The sequence below is a fragment of the Schistocerca nitens genome, chromosome 4 (assembly GCF_023898315.1).
Source record: "Schistocerca nitens isolate TAMUIC-IGC-003100 chromosome 4, iqSchNite1.1, whole genome shotgun sequence".
In the NCBI taxonomy this organism is placed as follows: domain Eukaryota; kingdom Metazoa; phylum Arthropoda; class Insecta; order Orthoptera; family Acrididae; genus Schistocerca; species Schistocerca nitens.
The window spans coordinates 146,107,689-146,121,015 of NC_064617.1; the positions used below are offsets into that span (position 1 = coordinate 146,107,689).

General features: G+C 40.7%; 1 protein-coding gene across 3 annotated transcripts in view; it reads left to right on the plus strand.

The window, feature by feature from the left end:
• Window positions 1-13,327, plus strand: part of LOC126253031 (bromodomain-containing protein 8) — a 279,380-nt gene that overhangs the window by 182,148 nt on the left and 83,905 nt on the right. For all 3 annotated transcript variants that reach the window (XM_049954097.1, XM_049954098.1, XM_049954099.1), the window contains exon 12: window positions 2,948-5,010. In XM_049954097.1, coding sequence (XP_049810054.1) covers window positions 2,948-5,010 — 2,063 coding nt within the window. The remainder of the gene's footprint in view (window positions 1-2,947; window positions 5,011-13,327) is intronic.

Genomic DNA, 13,327 nt, shown 5'->3' on the forward strand with positions numbered 1-13,327 from the left:
GTTGTTGAATATCACCATGTACAGGGCACCATACGAAAGGCGCACAACCGCCAAGACTTGTGCCGTGCACTTCTGTTGCTGTCATACTGCCATCCACACCCAGAACTTTACCTAGACGGTCAACTACTTCTTGTAGTTGAGACACACCACTTTTTGGGACTGGTCTTCAATTCCCGGCTGACATGGCTTCCCCACCTGCGCAAACTGAGGCAAAAGTGCTGGCGACATCTTAATACACTTCGCTGCCTCAGTAACACTAGCAGTCATGCAGATCGCTGTAACCTTTTGCAGCACTACAATGCCCTCATTCTGTCAACTGCAATGTCCTCCATTGTCACCTCTGATCAGAGAGACATAGCATCTGCCCCCATGGCTTGTGCCCCAACCTAGGATTTGTCTCAGTCTCCTTTGATCCAAAAGAGTCTGTTGACCTAAACTTTTTCACCACTTCCTCTTGGCTGTCCTTGAAATGTATCCAGGTTCAGAAGTGGTATTCACTGATGGCTCAGCAGTTGATGGACGAATGGGCTTTGCAAACACATATGCACAGTGCAGTGAACATCACTCTCTGCTAAATGGCTGCAGTGCCTTCACTGCTGAATTGATGGCCATTATAGGCATGTTTGATCTTGCACTGACAGGACTACCCTAATCTGTAGTGACTCCCTTAGCAGCCTTCAGGCTTTAGACTAGTGCTATTCTCCTCACCTGCTGGTTCGGCCATGCAGCACCTTGTCTCTGACCTCAATCATGTCGGACAGCCAGTAGTTTTCATTTGGACACCCAGTCATGTTGTGATTTTGAGAAATGAACAAGCTAACTGCTTGGCCAAGCAAGCCACCAGGATGCCGATTCTGGAAATGGGTGTTCCAGAACCGGACCTTTTGTTGTTTATACACCATCAGTTGCTGGAAGTCTGGAACTCAGAATGGTCATCACTGATATCCCCAAACAAATTGAGTAGAATTAAGGAGACCATGACCACATGGCAGTCTTCCCTGCATGCTTCTCACAACTCTGTCGACTCCTCATTAGCCACACTTGACTGACCCATGGCCACATTTTCCAATGTGAGAATCCCTCTCAGTGCCGATGTGGAACCTGCCAGATGGTGACCGACATACTAGACTGCTGTAATTTGGCTGCTTTGAGGCAACATCTAGACACACTATCCCTGGTGGTAGCAGACAATGCAAAAGTAGTGGGGTTGGTGGGGCACCCCTCTCCTGCCCCCCCCCCCCTTCCCCCGCCCCCTATCCTGTCTAGGTTCCCTTGGCAGCCCTTGCTTGGTGGCCTGGCCTCTGCCCTTTCCACATTTTCATTTTCTTTATTCTGTTTCATGTAGTAGTTTTAATACCTTGTCTTGACTGATCTTTTAAACAACTTAAGCTTCGCAGTTTTGTCTCTTTCACTCCAAACCAACCGACCAATTTTGGGGATTTTGTATTTGTTTAAATTTGGCATGCGTTTTTTGTTGTTCCTGCAACAGTGTTCTGACCTGTTTTGTGTACCATGGGGGATCAGCTCCATCAGACAAGTACAATGGTGTCCTCAGCCTAAGATAACCAAACCATCTATTGGACTTGGACAATAGATACATCTTAAGTATAGGCTTGTGATTCTTTCACAGAATGGTACATCTAGTGCTGTTTTACCAACCATATACATAAAGTAGTCATGTTTAAAATTTTGCAGCTGGTACAACTATAGTCAGTGACAGCATTGGTCGCCCCCTGGCCACACAGCTCACAACAAATGCTGCACTGTCAACTCAGCTGAAAGTGCACCAGTATCACCACAGGACACTGCAGTGCGTTCCTGCACTTCGGTAATCTGGTGTACCGGCTCCCCTGAATCTGCCTCATGTTTGAAGAATGGGTACACTTTAGAAATAAGGTCCCATGCCTTTTTGTGAAACACTGGACACTTTGTGGGTATTTTAACCATTATAAAAGAAAACCACAGAACATACAGAAATCGGTCATAGTTTTGCGCATGTAAAACACGATACAACACTAAAATATGATGGGCGTTTACACAGTACAGAACGCGGAAATTGACTGAGTGCTGATTGGCTAGCTGCTCATCTGTCTACTTTGCATCCCTGACCCAGAGGCCATAAATTGTGTCACAGACTATAATAAACCTTACTGCTTCTACAGATAATAAATTGGACAATAGTTTACATAAAACACTTCCATAGAATAGTGCTTCATTCAAATACATCTTCCTGTTCAAATACTTCTCACCATAGCAATAAAAACTACAATATGCTTTGGTACATTCAGACACATCCAATCTTTCCTGATACATACTGTGCTCAGGTCTTACATCTTCATCAGCATCGGTAAATTGTAAGTACCATTCATAGCTTGGTTCTCAGACATTGCATACTTTTGTACACCCCCATGGACACGTAAATGTTTGTTTAAAATATATTTCCTTAGTTTAGTTAGTGTATCCCCAATTTTCCATATTTCACTCTCCGTTCTGTCTGTTTTTGCCATAGAGTGAGGGGTATTGCAGGTGATTCAATCCTTTCTCATACTTGATTATCGATTATGTTGTCTGCTTGCCCCTCCAAACTAGCATGCCCTAGCTTGTTGAAAGATTTCTTCTTAAAGCCAGCAAAAGTTTAGTTCTCTTTTGTGTGTGCCTGGCGACAATTCAGTGCTTCTGCTATTCAGTGAGTGATCTTTAACCTTACATTATTTGTATTTTTGAGTAGAAAGTATTGGTTTCCATTTCTTGGGTATACAGAAAAAAAAAGTTACAGAATGTCGTTTGCCTTGGAGCTTTTTATCAGGTAGTCTGAATATATGTTATCACGTAAAATTAGCTGTAGGAACTCTGAATGCAGATTAACCAAGTAAATTTCATGATAATTTACTTTTATTGAAAAATACTATCTGATGATTGACATATTTTTCTTCCTGTTTGCTCACAGGAGGAACTTCAGGCTATAATAAAGAAGGAAAGGAAAGAAGAATATACCCTTGATCCACAAACCACAGAACCAGTAATCCAGGTTAAAATGGAACCAGTTGAAGAGTTATCGCTGGAAGATGATGTCTCAGAATTGGTATCGACTTCATTACCATCTTGTGTAACAAAAAATGAAAAAATTGAGGAAGATGCTGAATCTACTAACAAAAATGAACAGATTGCTAGTTCATCAGAAGAGATTGTGCTAGATAAGGACTTTGAAATGATCATTGAGGGTACAATGCAGGAATTGGCAGAGGAGAGTGAAACAAAAGATGTCTCTGGTATAGCAGAAGTAGTTGAATTTGAAGAAGGGACTGAAGTGAAAGAAGTAATTCCTCCAGATCTTGCTGACATGGAAGTTATAATCTTAGGTAAAGTTAATGATGAAGTTGTTAATGTCAGTGATGAAACAAAGCTGTTAGAAGTAGTTGTGGAAAAAAAAGAGAGTAATGCGGAGAAAGTGCAAACTGACACCTCTGGTGAAGTTACTTCTATACCACTCTCCAATGAAGCTGAAACTGCGAGAGAAAAACTGTGCACATCAGGAACCACAATGGAACTTCAGGATGCTAATGTCAGTCAGAGTATGCAGGATGACGAGGATTATACTGTGGATGTCTGCACGAGTTCTGTTGATGTCACTGAGGCAGAGGAAACATCTGCTAAACAGGATAGAAAAGCTGAGAGCAAGCACAGGACTGAAGAAGAGAAGTCACAACAGATTGATGTATCTACAAGGTCTAAATCTTTACGTTCCAGCAGTCCTGATAGTAGGACAGAGGAAGAAGGACCACTGCAGAATAGTGAATCATTGGTTTCGAAGCTTTCTATTAGAGAGAGTGAAGTTCCTCTTCGTAATGAGATAGAAACAACAGAGTTGTCTGAAGTTGTCAGGTCAGCAGGAGCAACTACTGACCACAAAATAATACCTGGAAGTGATGAATCTCCTGGGAAAGGCAGTCATGATGGGAAATTAGTTTCAGCTTCAGCTGATGAACCATCAAAAGCGTCAGAAATAGTGCAAGGTGATAAAGTGGTAGCTGACAAGGTCAGTGAGTTAAAAGATGATAGTAAGAAAACAACAAATATGCATCTGAGAGATGATGACCAAAAAATGGCCTCTGCCCATACTGTAATTTCGGGCAGTGTGTGTGAGCAACTGAAAGAAAGTAGAGACACTCTCATAAAACCAGGGAAAAAGAGTGGTACACACAGGGAAGATACAGTGCATGTAACAATAAAAGATACTAATATTTCACCATCACCACAAGATGCCAGTAATGACAGAAAGGAAGTTGAGCTATCACTTATTCAGGAAGAACATCAAAAGAAAAAAGTTGATAACCATAAAACAGTTGAAGAACATGCAAAGGAGGAAAGTACGTTTGTGGGAAAAACCTCTCATGCAATTCACCGTGAAAAAACAATGTGTGATGATGCAAAAAATAATTCTGTCCCTGAAAGGAAGGATGTTAATCCAAATTTAAGGGATAGAAAGGATAACAAAAAAGAAGTGACTCAGAAAGAAGTTAAAGAAAATGTTAGAGGTGGAAGAGAGGGTGATAAGGAGGGGAAGAGAGAAAATGTCAAGAAACAGTTAGATGATAATAGGAAGAAGACTGAAACAGACAAGAAAGATGTTAAAGAAGTTAACAGAATTACAACCAAGAAGGGTGAAAAAGAAAACACTCGTAGAAGAGATGGCTCAGCTAAACGAAAGGAAGATAATGCTGAGGAACGAGAGGACGTTAAGAAGCGGGCTGTTGAGAGAGATGACAGAAAAGACATAGTATCAAAAGAAGGTCTAAAAAGAGAGTTGGATACTGAAGGATCTGCGAAGAAACTAGATACAAGGAAATCTGAGAAGAATAGTAAAATGGAAAATAGGAAAGAACGTAAAAAAAGTGATTCCAGAAAAGAAAATGAAGCACAGATGTTGAAAAAGGCAGTAGAACTTCCTCCTGAGCCGGTGGACGTAAAGACAGTGAGCTTGCAGCAAGACGACACTACAGAGAGTGAGTGGTGAGTATTTATTTATGCTTCAGACCCCAAATGATGAGCAGAAAAGACTTAGCAGTAATCTCAAACTGCTTGAAGGGTAATGTTTGAATATTAGTGTTGTAAAGAGTAATTATTATGTTTCGCACCACATGTACATGGTTAATGCTGTTGTTGGATCTGCAGCAAGAAAATACTATAGAGAGAACTTACAGAATTTTGTTACTGAGTAAATGTTGGGTTGTTATGCAACTGCTTTCGCTTTCAGCTCTTACATCGTGGTGAGTCAATTTCTAGTGTTGTGTTATAGTGGACTGTGCTTTTTAACACCATTACCTTTTCTAAAATTACTCTCGTTGCAGTTGATTCATTGTTGTAGAAAAGTGGTCTAGATGGATTTTGCAATTTCTGTTCTTAAATGAAGTCATGTTGACATTCTTTTAGTGTGCAACCTACACTGTCATTTGAAATCCTCATACAGTCTAAGAAAAAACTGCACTTTTCTATGTACACTCTACGACAAAGGAAAAAAACCACACCATATCCAATTTTTCTGAAATTGTAATCATTTTTATGTCTGTACATGTATGTCAATTCTACTGGTTTTTTTCCCATTTCGATAATTCCTTCGTGGTGCATCCATTTTTTAAAGAGTATGTTTTGTAAAGATCGTACCTGATGATATAACTTGCTTCCATAATTATTGTATGTGGGAATGTTGTCTCTACCATACTTTTAAAAAATTAGGATGTATTCTTTGAGTAGCAACGACGAGACTTCGTAGACTTAGGAATAGAAAAGCAACTGGAATCACTCAACAGAGGAAAGTCCACTGGACCTGACGGGATACCAATTCGATTCTACTCAGAGTACGCAAAAGAACTTGCCCCCCTTCTAACAGCCGTGTACCGCAAGTCTCTAGAGGAACGGAAGGTTCCAAATGATTGGAAAAGAGCACAGGTAGTTCCAGTCTTCAAGAAGGGTCATCGAGCAGATGCGCAAAACTATAGACCTATATCTCTGACGTCGATCTGTTGTAGAATTTTAGAACATGTTTTTTGCTCGAGTATCATGTCGTTTTTGGAAACCCAGAATCTACTATGTAGGAATCAACATGGATTCCGGAAACAGCGATCGTGTGAGACCCAACTCGCTTTATTTGTTCATGAGACCCAGAAAATATTAGATACAGGCTCCCAGGTAGATGCTATTTTTCTTGACTTCCGGAAGGCGTTCGATACAGTTCCGCACTGTCGCCTGATAAACAAAGTAAGAGCCTACGGAATATCAGACCAGCTGTGTGGCTGGATTGAAGAGTTTTTAGCAAACAGAACACAGCATGTTGTTATCAATGGAGAGACGTCTACAGACGTTAAAGTAACCTCTGGCGTGCCACAGGGGAGTGTTATGGGACCATTGCTTTTCACAATATATATAAATGACCGAGTAGATAGTGTCGGAAGTCCCATGTGGCTTTTCGCGGATGATGCTGTAGTATACAGAGAAGTTGCAGCATTAGAAAATTGCAGCGAAATGCAGGAAGATCTGCAGCGGATAGGCACTTGGTGCAGGGAGTGGCAACTGACCCTTAACATACATAAATGTAATGTATTGTGAATACATAGAAAGAAGGATCCTTTATTGTATGATAGCGGAACAAACACTGGTAGTAGTTACTTCTGTAAAATATCTGCCTGCATCTCGTGGTCGTGCGGTAGCGTTCTCGCTTCCGACGCCCGGGTTCCCGGGTTCGATTCCCGGCGGGGTCAGGGATTTTCTCTGCCTCGTGATGGCTGGGTGTTGTGTGCTGTCCTTATGTTAGTTAGGTTTAAGTAGTTCTAAGTTCTAGGGGACTTATGACCACAGCAGTTGAGTCCCATAGTGCTCAGAGCCATTTTTTGTAAAATATCTGGGAGTATACGTGCGGAACGATTTGAAGTGGAACGATCATATAAAATTAATTGTTGGTAAGGCGGGTACCAGGTTGAGATTCATTGGGAGAGTCCTTAGAAAATGTAGTCCATCAACAAAGGAGGTGGGTTACAAAACACTCGTTCGACCTATACTTGAGTATTGCTGATCAGTGTGGGATCCGTACCAGATCGGGTTGACGGAGGAGATAGAGAAGATCCAAAGAAGAGCGGCGTGTTTTGTCACAGGGTTATTTGGTAACCGTGATAGCGTTATGGAGATGTTTAACAAACTCAAGTGGCAGACTCTGCAAGAGAGGCGCTCTGCATCGCGGTGTAGCTTGCTCGCCAGGTTTCGAGAGGGTGCGTTTCTGGATGAGGTATCAAATATATTGCTTCCCCCTACTTATACCTCCCGAGGAGATCATGAATGTAAAATTAGAGAGATTAGAGCGCGCACGGAGGCTTTCAGACAGTCGTTCTTCCCGCGAACCATACGCGACTGGAACAGGAAAGGGAGGTAATGACAGTGGTACGTAAAGTGCCCTCCGCCACACATCGTTGGATGGCTTGCGGAGTATAAATGTAGATGTAGATGTATACAAAAATTCACTTTTAGGAGATAAAGATAGAAACAGGTTCAGAACTTACGCGGTTAATGCAATATATGGAATGCAAACAACAACCAGAAGGTAGCAACAAATAAAAAACTCAATCAACTGAATTATTAATGTTATGTTAAAGAAGCAGACTCAGTTACATTGAGAGACAATTGGTGTCACAAGCAAAGGTCAGCTGCTCCTATATTAACATAAAAACTAATTCTGTGTAAGAATGAAAGGACAGGTTTACATGTTACATTCTGCACCACATTATGTCAGTCTTGATTTTTGACAGTCAAGGAGTACAAAAAATTGGGGAGAAAAAACGAAGATTGTGAAAAGGTGGGGAGTGTAAACAATAATGAGAAGGAACAGAAGGCCCAAGCATTTCCACCCATTGCAGCAACATTCATTTTACAGCAAATAGTGCTTGTACACAACATCCAGTTTTTGAGATCTCATTGTCGAAGCTATTGTTGCTTTATACCCATACAGTGATTAAGGCAGCAGGTCTTTTTATAATAAGCATAATTCATGAGTGATGTCTAGCATGTTATTTTAAACTTGTTAATTGTAGAAAACATTTAGTTTTTTGGGGTTTCGTGCCTCAGTCTGTAAAAAACAGAACCCTTATAGGTTCACTTTGTTGTCCGTCTGACCAGCTGTCTTTCTGTTAAGAGCCCTTCCCCCCTCCTCCTCAAGAACAGGTTGACACAACAGGTTTCAATTTATGTCACATATTAACGTCCATGGTCGATTCACAGTGTAAAAATTTGAAACTTCTAAGTTAATGCAGTCAAAAGATACAGCCATTTATGTCACATATTTTGACACTTGAAAACTCTCTCATCAAAACCTGTAGGATACTTCCCATTGACCTAAAATCGTGAAATTTGGCAAGAGGCAAGGTTTCACACTGCAAGTAAAGTAAAAAAACAAAAACTGAAATTTGTTAAATTGTAATTATATCACATAAAAATATCTTTTTCCCATTAGAAAATATATTGAATTTATCATCTGTCAAAAACTTTAGTAAACAAATAAAAAATATTTTACTAAATCTTTTAGATCTATGTATATAAACTGAAATCTGCTTCTTTTTGTGTGTCTCAGCTAGACTGAGGAACTTGGCCAATTTCTTCTATATATGAACAGATAGTTATCCAGAATGAATTTCCAGTCTACGGCAGTGTGTGCTCCAATATGAAACTTTCAGGCAGATCGAAACTGTGTGCAGGACCGAGACTCAAACTTGGGACCTGTGTCTTTTGTGGGCAAGTGATCTACCAGTGTTGCCACAGGTTCTGGAAATCAGGGAATATCAGCAAATTTCAAACACTTCAGGGAAATCGGGGAAATTTGAAGGAAAAAAAAAAACACTGAAAAAATCTCATTTTGGTCTCACTAGATGAAATGGTTTGTTTACTGAGGTGTCATGCATCATCGCTGGCTGGGTGCAACTGAGTATGTGCCCCGTTTCTCTACTCCTTCGTCCCTACTGCTTCTCCTTTTCCTACCACTCCCCTCAGTTTGCAGTCAGTGCTGCCACCATGTCTTGCCACTAGCCTAGCAGCTGCCGACAAGAGGCAGGGAGGCACAAAGAGTTGTTTGTTTGGATCTTATTCTCAGAGACTGTAGACATGGCGATCATCTGTGCATGAGTTGTGTCTGGGTGATTGTGCGAGTGTGTGTGTCCTCTCGTTTTCTGACAATAGCTGTGGCTGAAAATTTAGTTGTGAGAGTGTAATTGTCTTTTCTACATGGCTGTCTGTGGCTCAGCAATCATTTTTGTGATGAGTTGCTACCTATCCTCATTATTATTGATTCTCAGAGAAATTGAAAAGTTATCTGTTGCATGGATTGATCACCATGGTCTCATTTCGTCAACATGCTACCTGTGGCTCGTGAATAGCTGGCCAAATGAGTGGATTTCTGTGACAGGCTAAAACTGGAGACCATATCTGTGGGTATCTGTACTGGATCGGGCCTGCCAATCTGAAGCCATTGAGTTCCCACTAATGTAGAGACCCTGCTCGTCAGATCTAGTCTCACAGATCTGTCCGCAGGCCAGGTATGTTTGTGAGTGGTGTAGATTAATGCAGCGCATTTTCATGGTGTATCCATAGACCCAGGGCTGCGTTGCTCCTCAACAGGTGATGGGTGATGGATTTCAAGAATTGTGAATGTCTCACTGCAAATATATTTTACAGTGTGGCACTTTATAGACATTTATTTGTTCTAGTACATTCAGACACTTCAAAAATAGTTTGTATTAGAAAGTATGGACAATAAGGTGGAGAAAACTGTGTCAGTTGCTGGCGGTTTATACACTATGTACTCATATATTTAAAAATAATAATAATAATAATATCGCACAATACCTGTAACATATTTGATATAACAGTGGGTAATAACGAACATAGTAGAGTCAACATTTTATTAGCGATCACCTACAGAGTTGGTTTACACAATTCTTCCCCGCCTTAAACACTTCTTTCAAGAAGCCTACTTTTTTCCAAGGTTATTTCTGAAATCAGTGAAGTTATTTTAAATCTGTCTTGTGACTCTAAGGAAATGCGTATTTTTGTCACCAAATGTGTTTTGTTTTATTGAAATAAAATAACAGCAGTGGTCTTAATGAAACACACATGCCATTTTGGTTTGGTTTCTCCATCTAAAATCAGTTCATCAAGTTACTTCTTAAGATTTGTGCTCACATGAGCAAATGCCATCTGGTTGCAAGTCTTTTTTAGATATTTCCTCGTTTGCACTATTATTTCTTGTACCATAGCTGCAAAGACAGGTTTTCAACTTAAGTCTTGAGATCTCAAAATTTGTCAAGGACAAATGCTAAAACATGTCTGGAAATCAGGGAATTTCACTGGGGAAACTTGGGGCAACCCTGTCTACCAACTGAGTGAACCAAGCATGATGCACAATCTGTCCTCACAACTGTAAGTCCACCTGTACATTCTCTTCTACCATCCCAACTTCACAAAAGTTGTTTTGCAAATGTTGCAGAACTAGGATAAGAAGTGATATTTTGGAGACATGGCTTAGCCATACCCTGGGGGATGTTTCCAGAATGAATTTTCACCCTGCAGTGGAGTGTGCGCTAAACTTTGTAGCAGATGAAAACTGCGTAAATTTGCCAGGAATTTTAATATAAACACACACTCTGTTGCAGAGTGAAAGTTCATTCTTTTAACATCCCCAAGGCTGTGACTCAGCCATATCTCCACAATATCCTTCCTTCCAGGAGTGCTAGCACATAAGTTTTGCAAGAGATCTTCTGTGAAGTTTGGATGGTTGAAAATGAGGTACTGGCGGAAGTAAAGCTGTGAGGATTGGTCCTGAATCATGCTTATGTAGCTCAGTTGGCAGGGCACTTGCCCAAAACAGGCAAAGGTCCTTAGTTCGAGTCTCAGTCCACCACCCAGTCTTAAACTGCCAGGAAGTTTCAGATTATAATCATTCCAAAACTTCGTACATTTAAGTTGTCAACTGTATCCGATATTTAACTGTGAAATTACTCTCAATTGGCAGCTTTCCCTATGACTGGAAAGAAAACCCTAAGAGTTTGGTGAGTTTACAGTTGAAATAAGTGGATCTAGTGGTTCCTTTGTTTTAAATGGGTTGCCGTGATTCATAAGATTGTCTGTTGAGAATTTGGACTTGTTCTTTAGTGTCTTCTCAGAAATCTGAGAGCCACATGATCACTTTTGACTTAACACAATCTTATTTATGTCCAAGAGAGATGGAATCTTCAGCAGTGTTATAGTGTGAAAATTTCTGTTACTTGGAACAGAAATCACCAGTTTGCATTGTTTGTCCTAGGTAGTAATTGTTTATTTCTGCTCTGTGCCTGAAAGGTGTTTATCAGTGTTGATTCAAACAGTTTATTTATATAGTAATGTGACTATGGCTGCCAGTAAACCCATGTGGACCAATGATGTTTACAGCAGCTGAAACTTTAATGGTGAATCTGACCAACAAGCCAACAATGCTGCAAAACACGAATTTCAGTGGACTGATTACTGTTTGGCCACATACTACCCTTAATGCATTGGCTGTCGGGAACATCAGGAGGCATGCCTTGTACCCGACTTATGACTGCCGAGAGGAGCGGGATGGTGAGGGGAAGGCAGCAGCAAGTACTTCCCACAGTGCTTGCACCATTACCCATGTTGAGTTCCTATACAAAAGCAGAGGTGACGCACCCAGAAATACTGACAACATTTGAAGACAAATGAATACCTTCCAGCTATTGCCAAGAATCCCTATACAAAAGCAAGAGGTGATGCACACAGAAATATTGACAACATTTGAAGACAAAAGAATACCTTCCAGCTATTGCCAATTTTCTCTGCTACTAGCAGCACCAGTAAAAAGGGTCTTCTTATCACAGACAAACAGTGGCTATGTTTTTGTGCACAATGATTGAGATTTCGAAGCAGCCACAAATATTGAGATCAGTACGTACATGCTCTCTGAGGAAACATAACATGTAAAAATTTGGTGTAATATGACAAAAAGTAAAAGAATAACAGTTTACTGATTATTGCAGAATTTTCACCAAAACTACTTTTGTCACATTTGCAAGAAATCTTGCACAAGTCACCAAAGACTCAAAAAGTACATTAGTTTCTTTATGTGACTGAATGATCTAAGAACATGCCTGAAGCGTGCTAAAACATTTATATCACATTTTTATTTGGTGAGCTGCTACAGCTAAATTTGCGCATATCCAATATGAGAATGTGTTAGTATATATATTCCTTACCCTTGTTCATTTATTTAAAGTTAGTGGACATTAAACTTAAGTTTTAAGCTATTAAACTGATTGATGGAAACTGCTGTGTTCTGGTTGTGATAAATTCATTGGCGTACTCTTTGCTTTTGAACCATGTGTTGTTAAATTTTTTTAATATTTTAATTTAACTTGATGATTATAATTTACAGAGGAAAGGTAACAACTCGCAAATAGTAGAGGTGTTGATTCATCAGAAGGCACATAAACAAGACAAAGAACTTTGCTAGCTTTTGAACGAATCCTCCTTCAGAGCTATAGAGTACACTTACATACACACAAAGTGCAACAACTAAATCATATCCTTCCCCAAGGTTTCTGCTATTTACCGTTGTACTAGTAAGTGAGAAACATCGTATGATCAATCATTACTGCCCCCTCCAAAGTGGGAATTGGTCACCCACCCAATATGTTCAGTAGCCTAGTCCATCCTCATGCCACATCACTGCTAATCCCCTGCCACATGAGGCATACACTTGCAGAAGATGCAGGTGTGAGAGCTGTCTCATGCACCCATCTGACTGGCAATTTTACTCCAGTCTCATCGCAGACTAACCCTATACTGTCAAGAGGCAGGGCTACCAGTTACATACCAGCTCTGATGTAATTTCTGGGCGTGATCACCAACCAGCTGTCCACCTGAATGGATGGCCACCGCCAAACTGTGGCCAAGAGCAGAGGTGACCACCTGGTGGTAGAGCAATGACTGTTTAATTACCTATGACATGTGGATTTCCCCCCCCCCCCCCCCCCCAACCTTCTCTTAATTATGTGGATGGAAGTTGTCCTTGCATCTCATCCGTCAGGTTTGTAATTCTCATAGTCTCAATCTCAGATAGCACCTGCCCTACACTCACCTCCAACTCTGATCCATGATCTCCAGTTCACTCATTTTGCACATGCAGCTTTCTCTCTGCAATTTCCATCTTCCTCTATTCTACCTCCACTTCACAATCCAATTTCCACATCATTATACACTGCAAACAGCTCCATCTGCCTGTGGGCAGAAAGAGCTCCCA